The sequence below is a fragment of the Bufo bufo genome, chromosome 4 (genome assembly GCF_905171765.1).
Source record: "Bufo bufo chromosome 4, aBufBuf1.1, whole genome shotgun sequence".
NCBI lineage: Eukaryota > Metazoa > Chordata > Amphibia > Anura > Bufonidae > Bufo > Bufo bufo.
The window spans coordinates 526,137,520-526,153,893 of record NC_053392.1 but is presented as its reverse complement, the minus strand read 5'-3'; the positions used below and the strand labels follow the sequence as shown (position 1 = coordinate 526,153,893).

The window sequence follows — 16,374 nt, the reverse complement described above, 5'->3', positions numbered from 1 at the left end:
TCCGCAAAACACGGAAAGCGGCAATGTGCATTCCGCATTTTGCGGACCGCACATTGCCGACATAATAGAATATGCCTGTTCTTGTCCGCAATTGCGGACAAGAATAGGACATGTTCTATTTTTTGCGGAAACGGAAGCACGGATGCGGAAGTGCGGATCCGCAAATGTGGATGCGGACAGCACATTCCGTCTCCATAGAGAATGAATGGGTCCGCACCCTTTCCGCAAAATTGCGGAAAGGATGCGGACACATTTTGCGGACGTGTGAATGGAGCCTAACCCTTACTTCTGAACTCCTGACAACTCAAACACTCAGTTAAGCCATATTGTTATCAGTTTGATAAGAGTTTAGCTGTAATGAGTGTTTATGAGCTGTCAGGAATTCAGAGATAAGGGCTACAGAGCTGTCAGAACATCAACATAAGATGCTCTTCAGCTAGGCTGATATGTAACCCTGTAAGATGAAAGCTGCTGAAATTTTTTAATAAAGACCAATTGAAAAAAATTATTTTTAGACCAAAATTTATATACGGTAACTCAATTAAGAAAAATTGCCCCCGAAGGAGTTTATAGCCTTTATTATTATTAAAGCTTGTGTCCACCACATGTAACCAGGACTAGCCACACCTCACACTAAACATCACAGATTTCCTGGCCTGACTCCACAGCAAGCACTGACTCTTGATAGTAAATGTAATGAGTCACAGTCTTGGACTGCCGAGCAGACTTTTCTAATCTTAGGGCAGTTCTTATTTAACAACTCTATTATAGCCGCCACATGCGAAGAAACGGATCTGCTTGCCAAACTACTTACAGTACCAATGTCCACCCATATACGACTACACCCTGAGCTTTGGGCGCACGCATAAAAATGGTGCTCTTGGCAACAAATCATACCCCTCTCCATTCTACTTTACAAAACTGAGAGGTGTAATCTGATTGGTTGATATAGGCAAAAATGATGCTACGCGAGGGCCTAGGACAACCTTTCCGCTCCTAACAAAACTAAATTCACTATAAAGCTATCTGGGGTTTTAATGGCTACATAGAGTGTGTACATGTAATATATACTCCGAATGTCCATTCATAAATGCGTGATTATTATTTTTTTTGAAATAGTGCCCCCGAGACTTAGAAGTTGCCTCTTTTTGTGCTTTTTTTCTTGTGGTAGAAAATAGATTACTGTACAATAAACACAATCTTCAATGTGACAGAGACCCAGCCCAGCTCACTGCAAAGTCTGACGAGCAAAGGTCAGTGGAGGAAAGTTAATGCAGTTTGCTTTCTGTGTTTGCTCACAATGTGGCTCACACCGACCATGATCAGCTCCATGTAACCTTACAGCCCCCAGCAATGCAGCTGATGGGGCTGTTCTATGAAGTTCACGGCTTGCTTCCACCTATGCCCATGTTCTCTCTCTTCACTGCTTTGGTGCTATGCTTGTTCTGATGAGTCAGACATTTAAGTTGACGTCTAGACATGTACCCAGTAAAAGGACAGGAGCCTCTTGAGTGGCGTCCGCTGGTACAATACTGGCAGTGCCATACAAGAGTATCGGACCACCTATCACTGTGTAGTGTACTGGCGTACCTCATACATCTCTAGGAAGTTATCCACTGATAACGTCTAATTTAGTGCTGGGCAGAATTCCAGAAAGGTCAATGTAAAAAAAAAATTATAATTATAAAAACACAGAAAATTGTTGGCCCAGTTTCCAGTTCATGGCTCCGTCAAACAAGTATCTCACCTCAATGTTCCTGTAAAAACAGGTTATACATCAAAAAGTCCCCGTCTATTTAGCCAAGAAGGAGGTGAAGCCACTGTTTAGCTGAATGTCTATATAACAGGGGTCCCCATTAGGCCTCTTTTACATGAGCGATACGGATCTGTTTAGAGAAAAACTGATAGTTTTGCGCACAAGTGCAATCAGTTTGGTCTACGATTGTGTTCAGGGTTTCTATTTTTTTCTAACCAGATTGCATCCGTTTTTCAAGTGTGTGAAGAAAAACTGAAAAATAAAGCTCAAAATTTCCTAGCAACCATCAGTGAAAAAATGCATCGCATCTGGATGCCTTCCGTTTTCACACAGGCCCATACATTTCTATGGGGCCAGGGTTGTGTGAAAAACGGACAATACAGAACACGCTGTGATTTTTCCTGAAGATGAGTGAATAATGATGCTCATGTGGACAGACCCAATGAAAACAAATGGGTCAGGATTCTGTCTGGATGCTGTCTGTTCACAAAACGGATCACATCCAGACGGAGAAAAAACTCACTTTTACAGAAAACCAACTAACATGTCAAAGTCAACAGGAGTTAAAGGGAATCAGGAAGCGACATTGCTTTGTAGGGTTAACTCCGCTAAATGCTTTGACATCACCTAGCATTCAGGTGTCAAACAGGGTCAGGCGAGATGACAGAAGCACCACTGCCTTCTCAAACAGCTGATTGGCTGGGGGGGGGGGGGGGTCCGACCACCACCGATCAGATACTGATGTCAGGTCCTCAGTATAAAACTCCCGGAAATCCCCTTTAAAGCACTCCAAAAGCAATACCATGAAATCTCTTACACAAGTGCTTACAGACCGTCTACACCAGGGGTGCACAATGTTTTCTGGGAGGGGGCCACATTGTCAGACTGAAGGAATAACAAGGGCCGAAAATAAAAGTTAAAGGGGTATTAACAAGTGAAATACTGTATTTATTGCATATTGTACACACAGTTATATATCATAAATGTCTAGTTATACCTCCAGGACTCCCATCTAATGGGAGAATACATGGAAAATGCATGTGAGCAGCCACAAGACATAGGCATACGTGTCTGTTACCAGATGGTTGGGGGCCGCACAGAATGGTATCAAGGGCCGCATGTGGCCCCCGGGCCGCAGGTTGTGCACCCCTGGTCTACACAAAGAACTGCTGCTGCCGCCAAAACCGTCCAGTAGTCCACATCTCTATCTGGTCCTTGAGAAGTGGAAACACGATATTGTAATACTGAGATACCTTTTCTAGAGTACTGCACCTGTACTAAAGGTACTGCGCTGAGGGTACAAATGCTGCCCCCTTTTACTTCTACCAAAATTGCAAAAGGAGGGACAGGCATAAACAAAAGTTTTCTACCTTTTCCAATTGGATGCGTTCCCAGTTTTGGAGAAAAAATAAAATAAAAATAAGACGTGGGCGGCAATCACTACGTGGGAATCAGGCCCAGGGGCTTGTTTACTCTGCTGTAACTGAGCTCCGTAAGCCCCATTGGATTTACTTTTATACCAAAACTCAAAGCAGGTACTGGGAGCGAGAAAGAAGGAGAACCGATTAAAAAGAAGACACTTCCCTCTATTTGTAGGCAGCATTCTTCTGCAATGGTGGATAATGTGTCTACCAAAAAGGTGATCGTCGATATTGCATTGTCAGGTAGTCACCAGATCAAACCCACTGACCTCAATGCTGGTCCCCATCTTCTTCTGCCTGCCCTGTGTGTCAGACGTTATAGACAGTATAAATTGCAACATCTATCAAAGATGGTTGAACTGTTAAAGGGGTATTCCGGTTAGGGAAAGTTAGGGTGCATTGACATCATGTTTTGCCTTTTGTTGAACATTTAACATTGTTAAAAAATACACATACATACATACATACATATACACACACACACTTTTTTTTACAATGGAACTCTATGGTGACCAGATGCCACTGTATGGCTTTCATCTGAAGCATCCGTTAAAGGAAAAAGAGAGTCAGCCTCCCTGGTGGCCGGGACCATGGGAGCGCTTACAGACTAGTGCTTTTTCCTACAGTGTGCAAGCTTGACCACCACTGATGGATTGCAGGGTGGTCTGTAACCATGGAGATGAACAGTGTATATTGTGATAGAAAAATGAATCCAGCCAGCAAAGGAAACAATATGGATAACAACAATATATTAGGAAGTGGCTTGTATTAACTTTCTCTACATGATAAATGCCACTTACTGAAGTGAGACAACCCCTTTAATGTATAGGTTAAACAATTACCAAAAAGTGATGTGAACCCTCCCTTATTCCCAGGGTAGGAGATAAATACTAGATACACTGGGACCCCCAACAATTTACGAGAACCACCCCGATGAAATTAATGGAGTGGCTGCTCGGGCATGTGTGCAGTCGCTCCATTTATTTTTTATGGGAGTTCCAGAGAAAATGTATGGTTGTAGTCAGCTACATTGGCCATGTGCATGCCTGACCAGCCACTCCATTCATTTAGTGGGGGGGATGGGGTGCCTCCACAGGGTATGGGGTCCACGTTCTCGTGACCAGAGGGGGTGCCAGCAGTAAGACCCCCATTGATCTAATACCCCTTTAAAGGTAACCTGTCAACGGGATTTTGGATATAGAGCTGAGGACATGGGTTGCTAGATGGCCACTAGCACATCCACAATACCCAGTCCCCATAGCTCTGTGTGCTTTTATTGTGGGGAAAAAAAGATTTGATACATATGCAAATTAACCTGAGATGAGTCAGAGCTTGAAAATATGACTTCTCTGGTCACACAAGATATGACTCTTTGATGTCAATTTGCATATGTATCAAATATGTTTTTTTTTACACAATAAAAGCACACAAAGCTATGGGGACTGGGTATTGCGGATGTGCTAGCGGCCATCTAGCAGCCCATGTCCTCAGCTCTATACCCAAAATCCTGTGACAGCTTCCCTTTAAGGCCACGTTAAAGCATTAAAGGGGTTATCCAGCCATTAATATTGATGACCTATCTTCAAGATAGGTCATCAATATCAGATCGACGGGGATCCAACACCCAGCACCCCCGCCAATCAGCTATTTAAAGAGGAGGACGCGCTCCATGCGAGTGCCGCTTCCTCTTCATTACATTGCACTTAGTCTTGGTAGTGCAGTGTTATACAAGTATTAGCTCCATCTAAGTGAATGGAGCGAGTACTTGTAATTACACTACACCATCATCACTCCACAGGAGATGAGGCATAGGGTAAAGACCAGGAAGCAGTACTCGCATGGAGCCAGACTCCCGCCGATCTGATATTGATGACTTATCCCGGCGATAGGTCTTCAATATTAATGGCTGGACATAATAACAGAGAAGCTCCTGACGTACACACCCCATGCATGTTCATAGGGTTCCATTAACCTAATGGAGGCTAAAACCATGCCTTTTTGATCTTCGGCGGGTCTGTATATGGCAAAATAAAAAGGTATGGAATTGCAAAGAAGAATATAAATGTGGGGCAGCTATCTAAAAGTAGAGAGTAGGATCCACTTTTAAGTATTCGATGCACGCAATGGGACCCTATGCCAGGTAGGAAGTCACATTAAGATGAAAACTAGTACAAAGATCCACTCAACTAAAAATTATCCATAAGAAATGTGATTCAGTACTGTTGCCTACAAGGCACCATGACTGAACATGTGCTTGTCTAGTGATCTGCAGGAATGTATGAAAGTGGATTTCCAGGGAACTTTGAAGCCTGTACAAGAAATTTAAACTGCAATGTTCTACTTTCACTGTAATTTTTCATCATTACGAGAACAGAGAGGCATTGAGAGGAACTGTGAGAACAACGATGTGAATTACAGAGGACCAAGCAGACAACAGCCTCTGTGTGCCACCAGACTCAAATAGAAACACGGCCAAGAATGGAATGAGGTGCCCAAGACATTGTGATCATCACAACTCCACTGTCCTGCTGGGCTTTCTTCATCAGGTTGTCACAAAAAAAATATATAACCAAACTCATCAGCTTGTACATACTATTAACGACATCACAATAAAGCACAATCCCATCATACAAGACAGACAACATAGAATATAAATTGAGGCATAAACCATCCAGGACCCTTCATAACTGGGTCATCTTCTGCCACATCAACACTCTAAACCACGGAAAACCCAACCAAGAGTGAAGAACTGCTAAAGCGAACACATAATACCAACCAATGAGCCGTACAGTGTGTCTGAGCAGAGGAACATGGCGTCTCCATTGCCAAGTATAAGCCATAGGCAGTTGATAGCAGCCATATGGTATTTCCGTACTCAAATTGTAGGGGGAGAATACCTCCATATCTGAGGGAGCATTTTAATTTTTTTATCTTGCAGAATAATACACACTTCAATATGCCAATATATGAAATTGGACGCACTATGTAGGAACACAGGGTGACATGGGGATCTTGGTACACCTCTGCAATATGAGTATATGTACAGACACATGGATGGTCATGGTGATATGTAACATCCAGCACTGATGACTCACACCATGCTAGGTATAGAAGAAGAAAAAAACTATTTAAAAAAGTTTTGTCCCCCTAGATTTAAACATCTATGAACGAAGAAGCTGAAGAGTTTAAAACACTGCTCGTGAACATTCTCCATCCGGAAGTTACACATGCTATTTCACACAGCCAAGATGAAACTGATAAAACCCACATTCATGGTCACAGAGTAAAAAAAAAAAAAAAAAAAAAAAGAATCTACAGATATGTTAAGCTGCTGATACACAATGAAATTTTTAAGCCCTGCACGCCAGAATTCTGGCTTCAAAAGATCTCAAGTACGGTTTTTTGTGGGCTAATTTTGCAACTTTTTGAACACAACGCCTTCCAGCACCACCTACACATTTGGAGTGAAAATCTGACTCTTCCCTGACAACAGGTATCAGGGGAAGAAAGAATGGGGCTGTTGGATTTAAACCCTTTTGTTGTAAGGGGAGAGAAACCACCACCAGAGCCCAATCCTTCCATTTCCCAACATCTACCACTGGGAGAAGATCCGGACCTGGCTATACAAATTAATTGGCCGCCACCTTTACTGTACAATACATACTGATGATGACCGATGTTATATATTAGAGATGCAAGTTACCAGAACGGATATTCGCAGCAGCGTTGACTAATTCAAGGCATCCCTGTCTGAACTTTTTGCCTTACCGGGAAAGACAACACACCCCGCCGCTACATGGCGTGTACATTTGTCTTCTGGAAACCTACTGACCTTGCATTTTTGGAGCATAATGCAATCTAGTTACTTAACTTGCAGATGCCCTGTGTTAGACGTATCTACAGAAGCCTCTGGAGATCATGTAAAACAGTCCATTCTTCTATGCCACAGCTGTTTTACACTGTACAGGTAAAAGCACCCGAGGAGGACGAATATTCTTGTTCTGACATCCTAACCAGCCTTCTGCCCAGATTACATGCCGGGTCTCATAACGTTCCCCAGATGTCAGTCAGGAGGAAAGGTGAAGTAGGTTACAAGGAGAATTCCTTTTATTGGAGAAACTCATTCCAAATGTCTGGCAGCTACCTAGACGAGGAGAGTCGACTCAACTTTTATGTTCTTGATCACCATATATATATATATTGTAGGATACTAATATGAAGCTAATGTAGGCTTCTATTCACACACGACGCCAATTAGAAAGAGAAGGCATCAACTACTCATAATTCAAGAGCAGAATAAGATCCATAAAATGGTTTCGATTTTATAACACATACTAAGGGGCCTGTATTTAATAAAAGTCTTTCGGCAGTTTTTATTGAAGCTGGTCATGATGGTTGGTGAGATAATGGTCAGTCCCTCAAAACACCCTCTTTTACAGCATTATTAAAGGAACATTACTAGTGCAGGGTCTGCATTGTGTGATGCACCGACCCTGAGCCCCCGGACTGGGTATAAAATAGTATTCGTTTTTTCTGGAGTGTTACATAAAGTAGCTGTCCAGGTATGCTCTTCCACCATTGGGTGTGGAGAAACACAACTGTTTGCTGGGCTGTCAGGTTTACTAAGGCATAATAACCTGCATAGGGCCCGTGTACTATACTCGCTGGATGTCAGGCAGTTGCACTTGCATCCTGACCACCCAATATGCAGTTAGTTCCCTCCAGGCTTAATGTCAGATCTGGCAGAAGGGTATACCCTTAAAAAAAAAAAAAAAAAAAAAATTGACCTCTAGACGTACACAATACCTGCCCACCCCCCATAATTATTAGAGAAATTTGTAAAGAAAGAAAAAACTGAGTATGGCGCTAAAGACGTTGTTAGAGTTTAAAAAAAATAAAATAATGAGCACCACCTGTAAATGTGGCAAAATAACAAAAAAAAGATACTCATCCTTTTTCTTGCCTGTAGCTTCCAAAGTCGGTCTCTGCTCCTCCCCGTCACTGTATGTGCTCTCGGCTGTAGCAGTGACATCCTGTGCACAAAGGTCAGCCTTGCAGGCAATCACTAGCCTCAGTAATGATGTCCAGTGTACTGCTGAGGCTAGTGACTGGCTGCACAGTGACCTACATGCACGGAATATCACCGCTACAGCCAGGAAGAAGATGATAGTGGCAAGGAAGAGCGGAGCACAGCGATGGAAGCGACAGTGGAGAAGAGAGGTAAGTATTGCTACTTTTTTTAAATTTATTTTAGCGCATTTACAAGGGAGCTTTTATTAAACTTAAACAACCCCATAAATAAAGTAAAAAGTTACCAGCTCTCTGGACACCACTCCCCAAAACTATATTGAATTCTTCGATTTTCCCAAGAAAGTTATTTTTTTCCAGGTTCTAAACATATCCAGAGGCCTATATGATCAGTGGGTCTGATCAGACTCTTGACGCTCCCATCAATCAGCTATATTTGAACAGAACAAGCACTGTGGCCTCTTCATACTAAACCAAGCACAGCGTCGTACATGGCACTTGAATGGGACTGAGATGCATAAAGGCTATGTGAAGGACGGATGTGACAACCCAGATTTAGGAAGAGGCTGATTGGCAGGGGCGCTTAGAACTACATCCCCGAAAGTCCTCAGAAGCCCTTTAAATTCCAGAAAACACAGGAAGATCGTTATTGTCCAGAATACCAACTTGAATTTTTGTTAAGATCTGTGTTTCGGGGTTGGTAACTTTTTACTGTTTTGAGTTTGGTTCTTTTGGCGTTCTTTAGGAAATAAGACACATACCAGAGCCCTCAACACCGATAACCTCTTGGTGAGCTGCCCATCAATGGCCATCTTTACGCTTCTAAATTGCCAAACACAGGAAATAAACCTGGGGAACAGGTGAAGACGTATTTCGTGAGATATTGAGACTTGCTCTAACTGCCCCACCTATCTTCTTCAGGGAGGAAAGATAAGAAGGAACCCTGCGCTGACAGGCTTGGGGCCACCCACTCCTGTACATCTGATTTAGTGCCTTGAATACTATCAGTCATAGTCTGGCATGGTTTCAAAGCCGTCCAACAGGGAATATATTGTTTTCTTTGCTGTAGAATGACCCATATTTGTAGCCGTCCAGACGAAAGTTGTTGATACATAATTCCCGTATGACCGCGCACACAGTCAGGCAGAGTTCATTTATGGTGGACATGTCATCCCTGTGGAGACACTCGATCAGAAGGTGAGGAAATATTTGCACAGACATAATGATGGCTTCCCATTTAAAAGATATTGCTATCGCATCAATCTAGAATTTCATACAACACCTAAAAAATGATGCTCAGGACCCCAAGAAGGGCCATTTGCATTTCTAAAGATGGGGCCTAACTGGCTAGAAATATTTTTGGCAAGTAAGATATTTGTAGGAGATCTTAAGAGCCTGTATCTGCAATTGCGTGTGCAATCGACTGTAGGCGTAATTGACTCTCAATCTTCGGTGTCCTGCCAGGCCCCATATGCAGCTCTTGACACAGGTCCCCAGTGGGTTTCTATAATTTGTTGGGGGTGAAAAAAAAAAGGGTAAATGGTCGCCTCAGGCATTGATACTGTGCATTCATAACCGGGGCAGAGTCTAGCGTCTGATCTTTTGTCTGGTGCTTGCTAGATGCACACAGAATCTGAAAGCATCAATTTGGCTATTGAATGTTTGAGCTCAAAATTATAGCGCAAATTATAGCAAAGAAGAAACGTAATATCCGATACATAAAGGTTACAAAACTGTCAATTTGTGGAGGAAGTAGATGGGAATGCACTAAATGATAATTCTGGGATCTATAGGACACACCCCAGAGGCTAATGCTTTTAAATTGGTAGGTCTATTACGTTCTTAAAGATGAAAGACTGCAAAGCAATATATGAAAGTGTTAATTATGGCCGCTGTTGCTAAAACAAAAATCGAAATGGGTCTCATGTAGTGCAGACAAAACCTGTGGAGAATCCAAATCAGACTTTAGCCTTAATATTTCCTTCACAAAGCATTGATCTGATAGGTTGCCATGGGCAACTGCAGCAAAGCATTGATCTGATAGGTTGCCATGGGCAACTGCAGCAAAGCATTGATCTGATAGGTTGCCATGGGCAACTGCAGCAAAGCATTGATCTGATAGGTTGCTACGGGTGACTGCATCAAAGCAATAGCTATAAAAGAAACATTACACACCCCTCACTCACCATCATTTGGCTCATAGATGAACACTGGGCCTCACGTACTGCGTATGTCCCATCTCTCCCCCAATAGCAGATGTCGGGGGGAAAAAAATTTGGGCATGTTGGACATCAAGCGCTAGCGCGGGGGGGGGGGGTAGCTGGTGGGACATGTGGTACATAACGGACCCTGGCCATAGGATAAAGACACGAGGCAAATAATGACGACTATAGTTGTATTCAATGCATTTCTCCTACGTGATGCTATGAAATACCATCTAGTGTAGAACTGCAATACATCCTGGCAGCTGCTACTATAAATATGGGCTGGTACAGATCTTTTGGAAATCTGGGGTAATTATTTTGAGGCTGTACTGTACAGCCGGCCACTCGGTGAGCGCTAGGACAGGCTGGGCAAGGATGCGGCTGCCATTGGCCCAGGTGAAAGAAGAGCAGGCTAGGAAGCAATTTGCTCAACCGAAGGCCTATGACAGAAATGCCTATTATTGTCCGCAAGAATCTTTTTTTTGCAGGGCCACGGAACAGTGTAACTAAAGGATGCGGACAGCACACGGAGCGCTGTCTGCATCTTTTGCAGCCCCACTGGTTCGACTCTGAGGCGGACCCAGACAACGGTCGGGTGCATGAACCCCTAGCCTGTGAATACTTTGGGCATAGTGATATTTCTTTAACCGTCTGCCCGCCTCACACTACAAAAGGGCATTACTTCACGAGAGGTTAGGGATGAGTTCCCCACCTCTGACGGCTGACATGTAGCATAGCAGGACTGTGACATCGGCACAGTGAAGTGGAAACGTGATGCCGTCCATATGCAGGGAATGAATTCCACTACACCCTGGGTGCATTACTAGACGCACCATCCTTCCGACTGATGTCAGACAAGAGGCCTTGGGCTTCCTCTGGTAATTTAAAGGATTTCCTGTATGCAGACCCCACCCTTGACAAGATCAGTTGCTCCCATTCCCTCCCCCCCCCCCCCCCCCCATAGTGCTGAGAATAAGCAGCCTTTTGTTAAGGAGACCCATCTCTTATAATCCCCCTCCTGCATTTTATTAGGCTCTCTTCTGAGCCCATTGCTGGAACGAGCGCAGGACACACGGATGATTTATCTCACAGGCTTTGGAGCAGATTGGTCATAAAATGCTCAGCAGCGGATTTATATTGAATTCTGACAAGACGCTCGCATGCCCTGTCCCACCTGCTCAGTGTACAATGCCATGCCCAGCGAGGCGGGCAAAACGTGATCAGCAGCTCAGGCCAATCCAATCCACTTCCTGCCAGTCCCTGGCATACACGGCAGCACCACCCGAACAGTGCAGAAGCTTGTCACCACCAACCCCAGGGCTGAGCTGTCACCAACACATAGTAATCAGTGCAAATCAATCAAATAAACTATAGACGCCAACCCTCAAAAGCCGGCAGCGTCAGGCACGTGTATGCATGGACCTTTACTCTGCTCTATAGTCAGAAGCCACTCAGTCGAAAATGGCTGATAACAGAGGACAACAGATTGCTTTCAAATACAAAGGAGGTGTCATTTCAGTGTAGCGTCTCTTTAGGGAGGGCCTGACCCGTATTCTGGTAAATACGAATATTCCCCATATTTTCAGAACTGTGTTGTGCTGTTCCTCTGCTATTCCTCTTAGAAATGTGTGATGTGTCCCTACAGGGATTGACAGCATGTGTGGGGACACACGCCCATCTGGTATCACCCAGTTGTCAATATATTTCTAGGAGGAGTAACAGGAGAATGGCACAACATAACAGATATCCAAGACAAGATGCTTCAGGATTGTTATTTTGTGACGAATGCAAGTATTTATTAAAATGTGCCAGGAGAATTGATGGGTCCTCTGTCGGTAGGGTCTCATACAACACATACCGTCTCACAATCTAAGCGTTAAAGGGGCTTTCCGGTATTTTTATATTGATGGCTTGTCCTCAGGATAGGTCATCGATATGAGATCTGCGGGGGTCCTACACCCGGGACAGCACGCTCGTCCAGCGGTTTGATGAAGCGACAGTGCCCGCCGGACCTCCAGTTAGCACCATGGCCTCCTCGCAGCTTACCAAGCACAGCACACTGAAACATGATTGGTGCTAGGAAAGGACTACATCAGCAGTGCTGGGGTTGTCCTCTTCTGTCAGACTGGTATTCTGTTCACCCAATTCTTCTGGAACAAGGAAGGTTGGGTAGTCCGGGTACGGCGGAATGTTTTCGTGGGTTACCGCTTGACCATTAACAATGAGCACTGAATAGACAATTTGGTTCTAATCAGTTATTATGATCGTGCTTGCGGCTTGCGCAGACGTACAGTATTCACCCCTACGTCTGCGTGTCCTTACATAGTGGTGCGCCACAGAACTCTCATCCACGCGCTACGTAATAAAATCTGCAGCCGCGGTGCGGATTTGTAATCTGCAGAATGTCAATTTATGCTGTTTTCTGCAAATCTCCATCACGGGTTTTACCCTCTACAATGACTAAGGTGAAATCTACAGCCACATCCTCGACAAAAAAAAACCGGAGGCAATCCACGTGAGGGTCCTGCCTCTATAGTTTCTGATGCGGATCTGGGGCAAAATTTGTAGCAGACTTCTGTATTTTGTTTCTGATGTGGACACACCCCAATAGCGGACATACTGGTTGATTTTTATGTAGCTTTAGGCTACTTTCACACTAGCGTTCGGGGCTCCGCTTGTGAGCTCCGTTTGAAGGCTCTCACAAGCGGCCCCGAACGGATCCGTCCAGCCCTAATGCATTCTGAGTGGAGGCGGATCCGCTCAGAACGCATCAGTCTGGCACCGTTTGTCCTCCGCTCCGCTCAGCAAGCGGACACCTGAACGCTGCTTGCAGCGTTCGGGTGTCCGCCTGGCAGTGCGGAGGCAAACGGATCCATCCAGACTTACAATGTAAGTCAAAGGGGACGGATCCGTTTGAAGTTGACACAATATGGCTCAATTTTCAAATGGATCCGTCCCCCATTGACTTTCAATGTAAAGTCAAAACGGATGCGTTTGCATTATCATGAACAAAAAAAAAACAAAACAAAAAAAATGTTTTTGTCTTTTGTTCATGGTAATGCGAACGGATCTAAGTGTTTTCATTATAGGAGCGGATCCGTCTGTGCAGATACCAGACGGACCCGCTCTGAACGCAAGTGTGAAAGTAGCCTTATCTGTATTTATTAAATCAAATGAACTGACATTAGCGCAGGATGACTGCAGGGAGTACCAACGTGTAGGGTAGAGAGGAGCAAACTTCCGCTTATGAAATTCGTTCACACTTTCTTTGGTGGTAAAAGCAGAATTGCGTTATGGATTCAGTTACCACAGACCATAACGCAATTCTATGATGGAATGCATAACGGAACGCCTTTAGAGGCATTCAGTTATTCATTCCGGCATAATAGAAGTCTATGGGAAGCAAAACTGATCAGTCCCGTTTCCGTTATGCAGGGGAAGACTCACAGCACTCCCTGCATAACGGAAACGGGACGGATCCTTTTTTGCCGCCCATAGACTTCTATTATGACGTTATGCATTCCGTTATGGTCCGTGGTAACGGAGTCCATAAGGCAATTCACCTTTTACCACCAAATGTAGTGTGAACGAATTTCATAAGCGGAAATTCGCTCATCTCTAGTGTAGGGCACTGTTTAATGTACTCAATGTCAGTCGCCTGAGACTGGAAAGGAGGGAATTTTAATAAATACATAGTTCTTTTACTCCCATTTTGTGCTGGCTTTGCTGGCGGGAGATGTGCAGTCGTGCATCTGACTGGCTGCAGTTGTTTTATTTTGCCAAATGTACGACGGTTTGTAAATTTATCTGGGCCGAAGTCCCGGCTTCCAGCACACCCTAAACACTACTATGTGTGGAACGAGATGCCGAAACACCCGTGCGACAAAATATTGTCACACAGGAGTTCAAGAAGTTGCAAAAAGGGAGTCGTGTGCCATTTTTAAGAAAAAAAAACTGCCATAAAAAAAATGTTCGGAAATGGCCCCCATACTCTATGCACAAAAATTTTCACAAGTGTCACAGCTCAAACTTTTCACACTGATATCCAGAGCAGAGAGGGGCCTGGAACGTGCGTTCCCATAGGTAAATACTACCACCGACTACTGGGTGTGTGCGCGACACAAAAAGCTGGATGGGGGAATCAGCCGAGAGCTGGGGGGGTTCAGTTATTAATGGTGGATCTATAATCACAGACAACCAGCACTGACATTCTCCGTCATGACCACATACATACACAGCCCAGAGCATGCTGTACTGACAGCTGTCAGCGCTGGCTGTTGGCACGGTTCCTCTAATGTTCCTCCATGCAATTTCATTTATTCACATGAAAAGTGAATGAAATTAGATTGAAAACAGCAAGAAGCAATCATGAGCGGTAACTTATGTCCACCTAAAGTTCAGAGAGGAGCCATATGTGATGTCCTCTCGGACTCGACCAGAGAAGACACAGATGGTAGAAACTGTCAAAGTGTAAAATAAGTTTGGCCGGTGATCGATGGCGGCCAGCAAGCTGCCCAGACATGGGCGCCTGGGTAGCCACCATCAGGTGCCAAATTCCACACAAAAGACCACTCTTTCTCCCCCATTGTTCCCTGATGTCCAGCCATTACACAACATGGGGTGTGAAGCCCTGTCACCGGCCATAGTACAGTGGACGACGGGACTAATCCTGATTTCTCCTGCACAGGCGTGTGCGTGTGGTTACTATTACAGCTCACCTGCATTATTTACACTGTAGACCGGCATCAGCTTTCCAGCCAGATCTCATAGCAACCCTGCTAACAAGAAGCCATGACAAGCCCTGAGCTTACCTTGTAACTGTTTGAATCTCCCCTCTAGCTGGTTGTAGTTGAAGGGCACCTGCCCTGTATATCCAGGGGACAGGGGACCCGATAGGCTAGAGGTCCTTTGCAGTTCCATTTGGAAAGAAAACGCCGTGCTATTAGATGCATAAACCGCAGTGTGCTGCCACCATAGATCCAAAGAGCTCCAACCTGCCAAAGCGCTGGGTCTGAGTCAGTACAAAATCCACGTAAGTGTCAGACGGTGTGCACTAGGGGGTTCAGTGCTGATGGAAGGTAGCCCCCAGCATGCTGGAGAGCTCAGCCTCACAGGCAGCACACCTCCTCACTGCTCGCTGGCATGTCATTTAAGCAGTAGCCACACTGTGTATTTAGTGGTGATGTCACTTGATTAGCATAAGACATTGTAAAGGAAGCGGAGGCCGTACCACAGCTCAGGAGAGGGCAGGAGCAGCAAACAGGAGGACGTGTCTGTGGAATGAAGCTCCCAGCACTCAGCCTGCAGCCCGGGAGGCTCGGCCGCATTGTCTGGCGTGGCGGCACAGGGCGGCAGACAATGGAACGCCCCTGAACAAAGCTGCAGGAATGACAAGCTTTTGTTTAAGAGCCTCATGTAACGGAAAAGTCTCTGATGACCATCAGATGGCAGGGAGCGCAGACTCCTCCTCGCCCCTTCACCCCAAATAATAGCGGTCACATATCTATGCGGAGCAATGTATTAATGTCTGACTGCAGCCTCAATAAAGAGGGCGGCCATTGTAGTCCGGGGATTCTCTCAGATTAGCAGGGGGCGTACACAGGAATCTCCAAATGTATTCACTGAGATACAGAACAGAGACTTTACCTCAGAGAACATCTGAGACTGCTCTAACTGCTAGTAAACCAGTCACTACAAGGGGTTCACAGCTCAACAACGTATTTTCTTTCTGTTCCGTGTAAGTTCCGTTTTTTTATTGCAGACCGTATACAGAACCATTAATTTCAATGGGTCCGCAAAAAAAAAAAAAAAAAAAGAATTTACTCTGTGTGCATTCCGTTTCCGTATGTCCGTATTTCCGTTCCGAAAAAAAAATAGAACATGTCCTATTATTGTCCGCATGACGGACAAGCATAGTACTGTTCTATTAGGGGCAGGCTGTTCCGTTCCGCAAAATCCGTAATGC

The 16,374-nt window shown here is 44.7% G+C and overlaps 1 protein-coding gene across 3 annotated transcripts in view; it reads right to left on the bottom strand.

Moving 5' to 3' along the window:
* The window catches only part of SPTBN1 (spectrin beta, non-erythrocytic 1), a 184,297-nt gene that overhangs the window by 91,860 nt on the left and 76,063 nt on the right, over window positions 1–16,374 (bottom strand). Inside the window, exon 1 of one of the 3 annotated variants that reach the window (XM_040429746.1) lies at window positions 15,221–15,565. The exons of the other annotated variants lie outside the window; for them this stretch is intronic. Coding sequence (XP_040285680.1) covers window positions 15,221–15,329 — 109 coding nt within the window. The 5' untranslated portion in view covers window positions 15,330–15,565. Of the gene's footprint in view, window positions 1–15,220; window positions 15,566–16,374 lie in introns of those variants that run through there. 3 annotated transcript variants of the gene reach the window in all.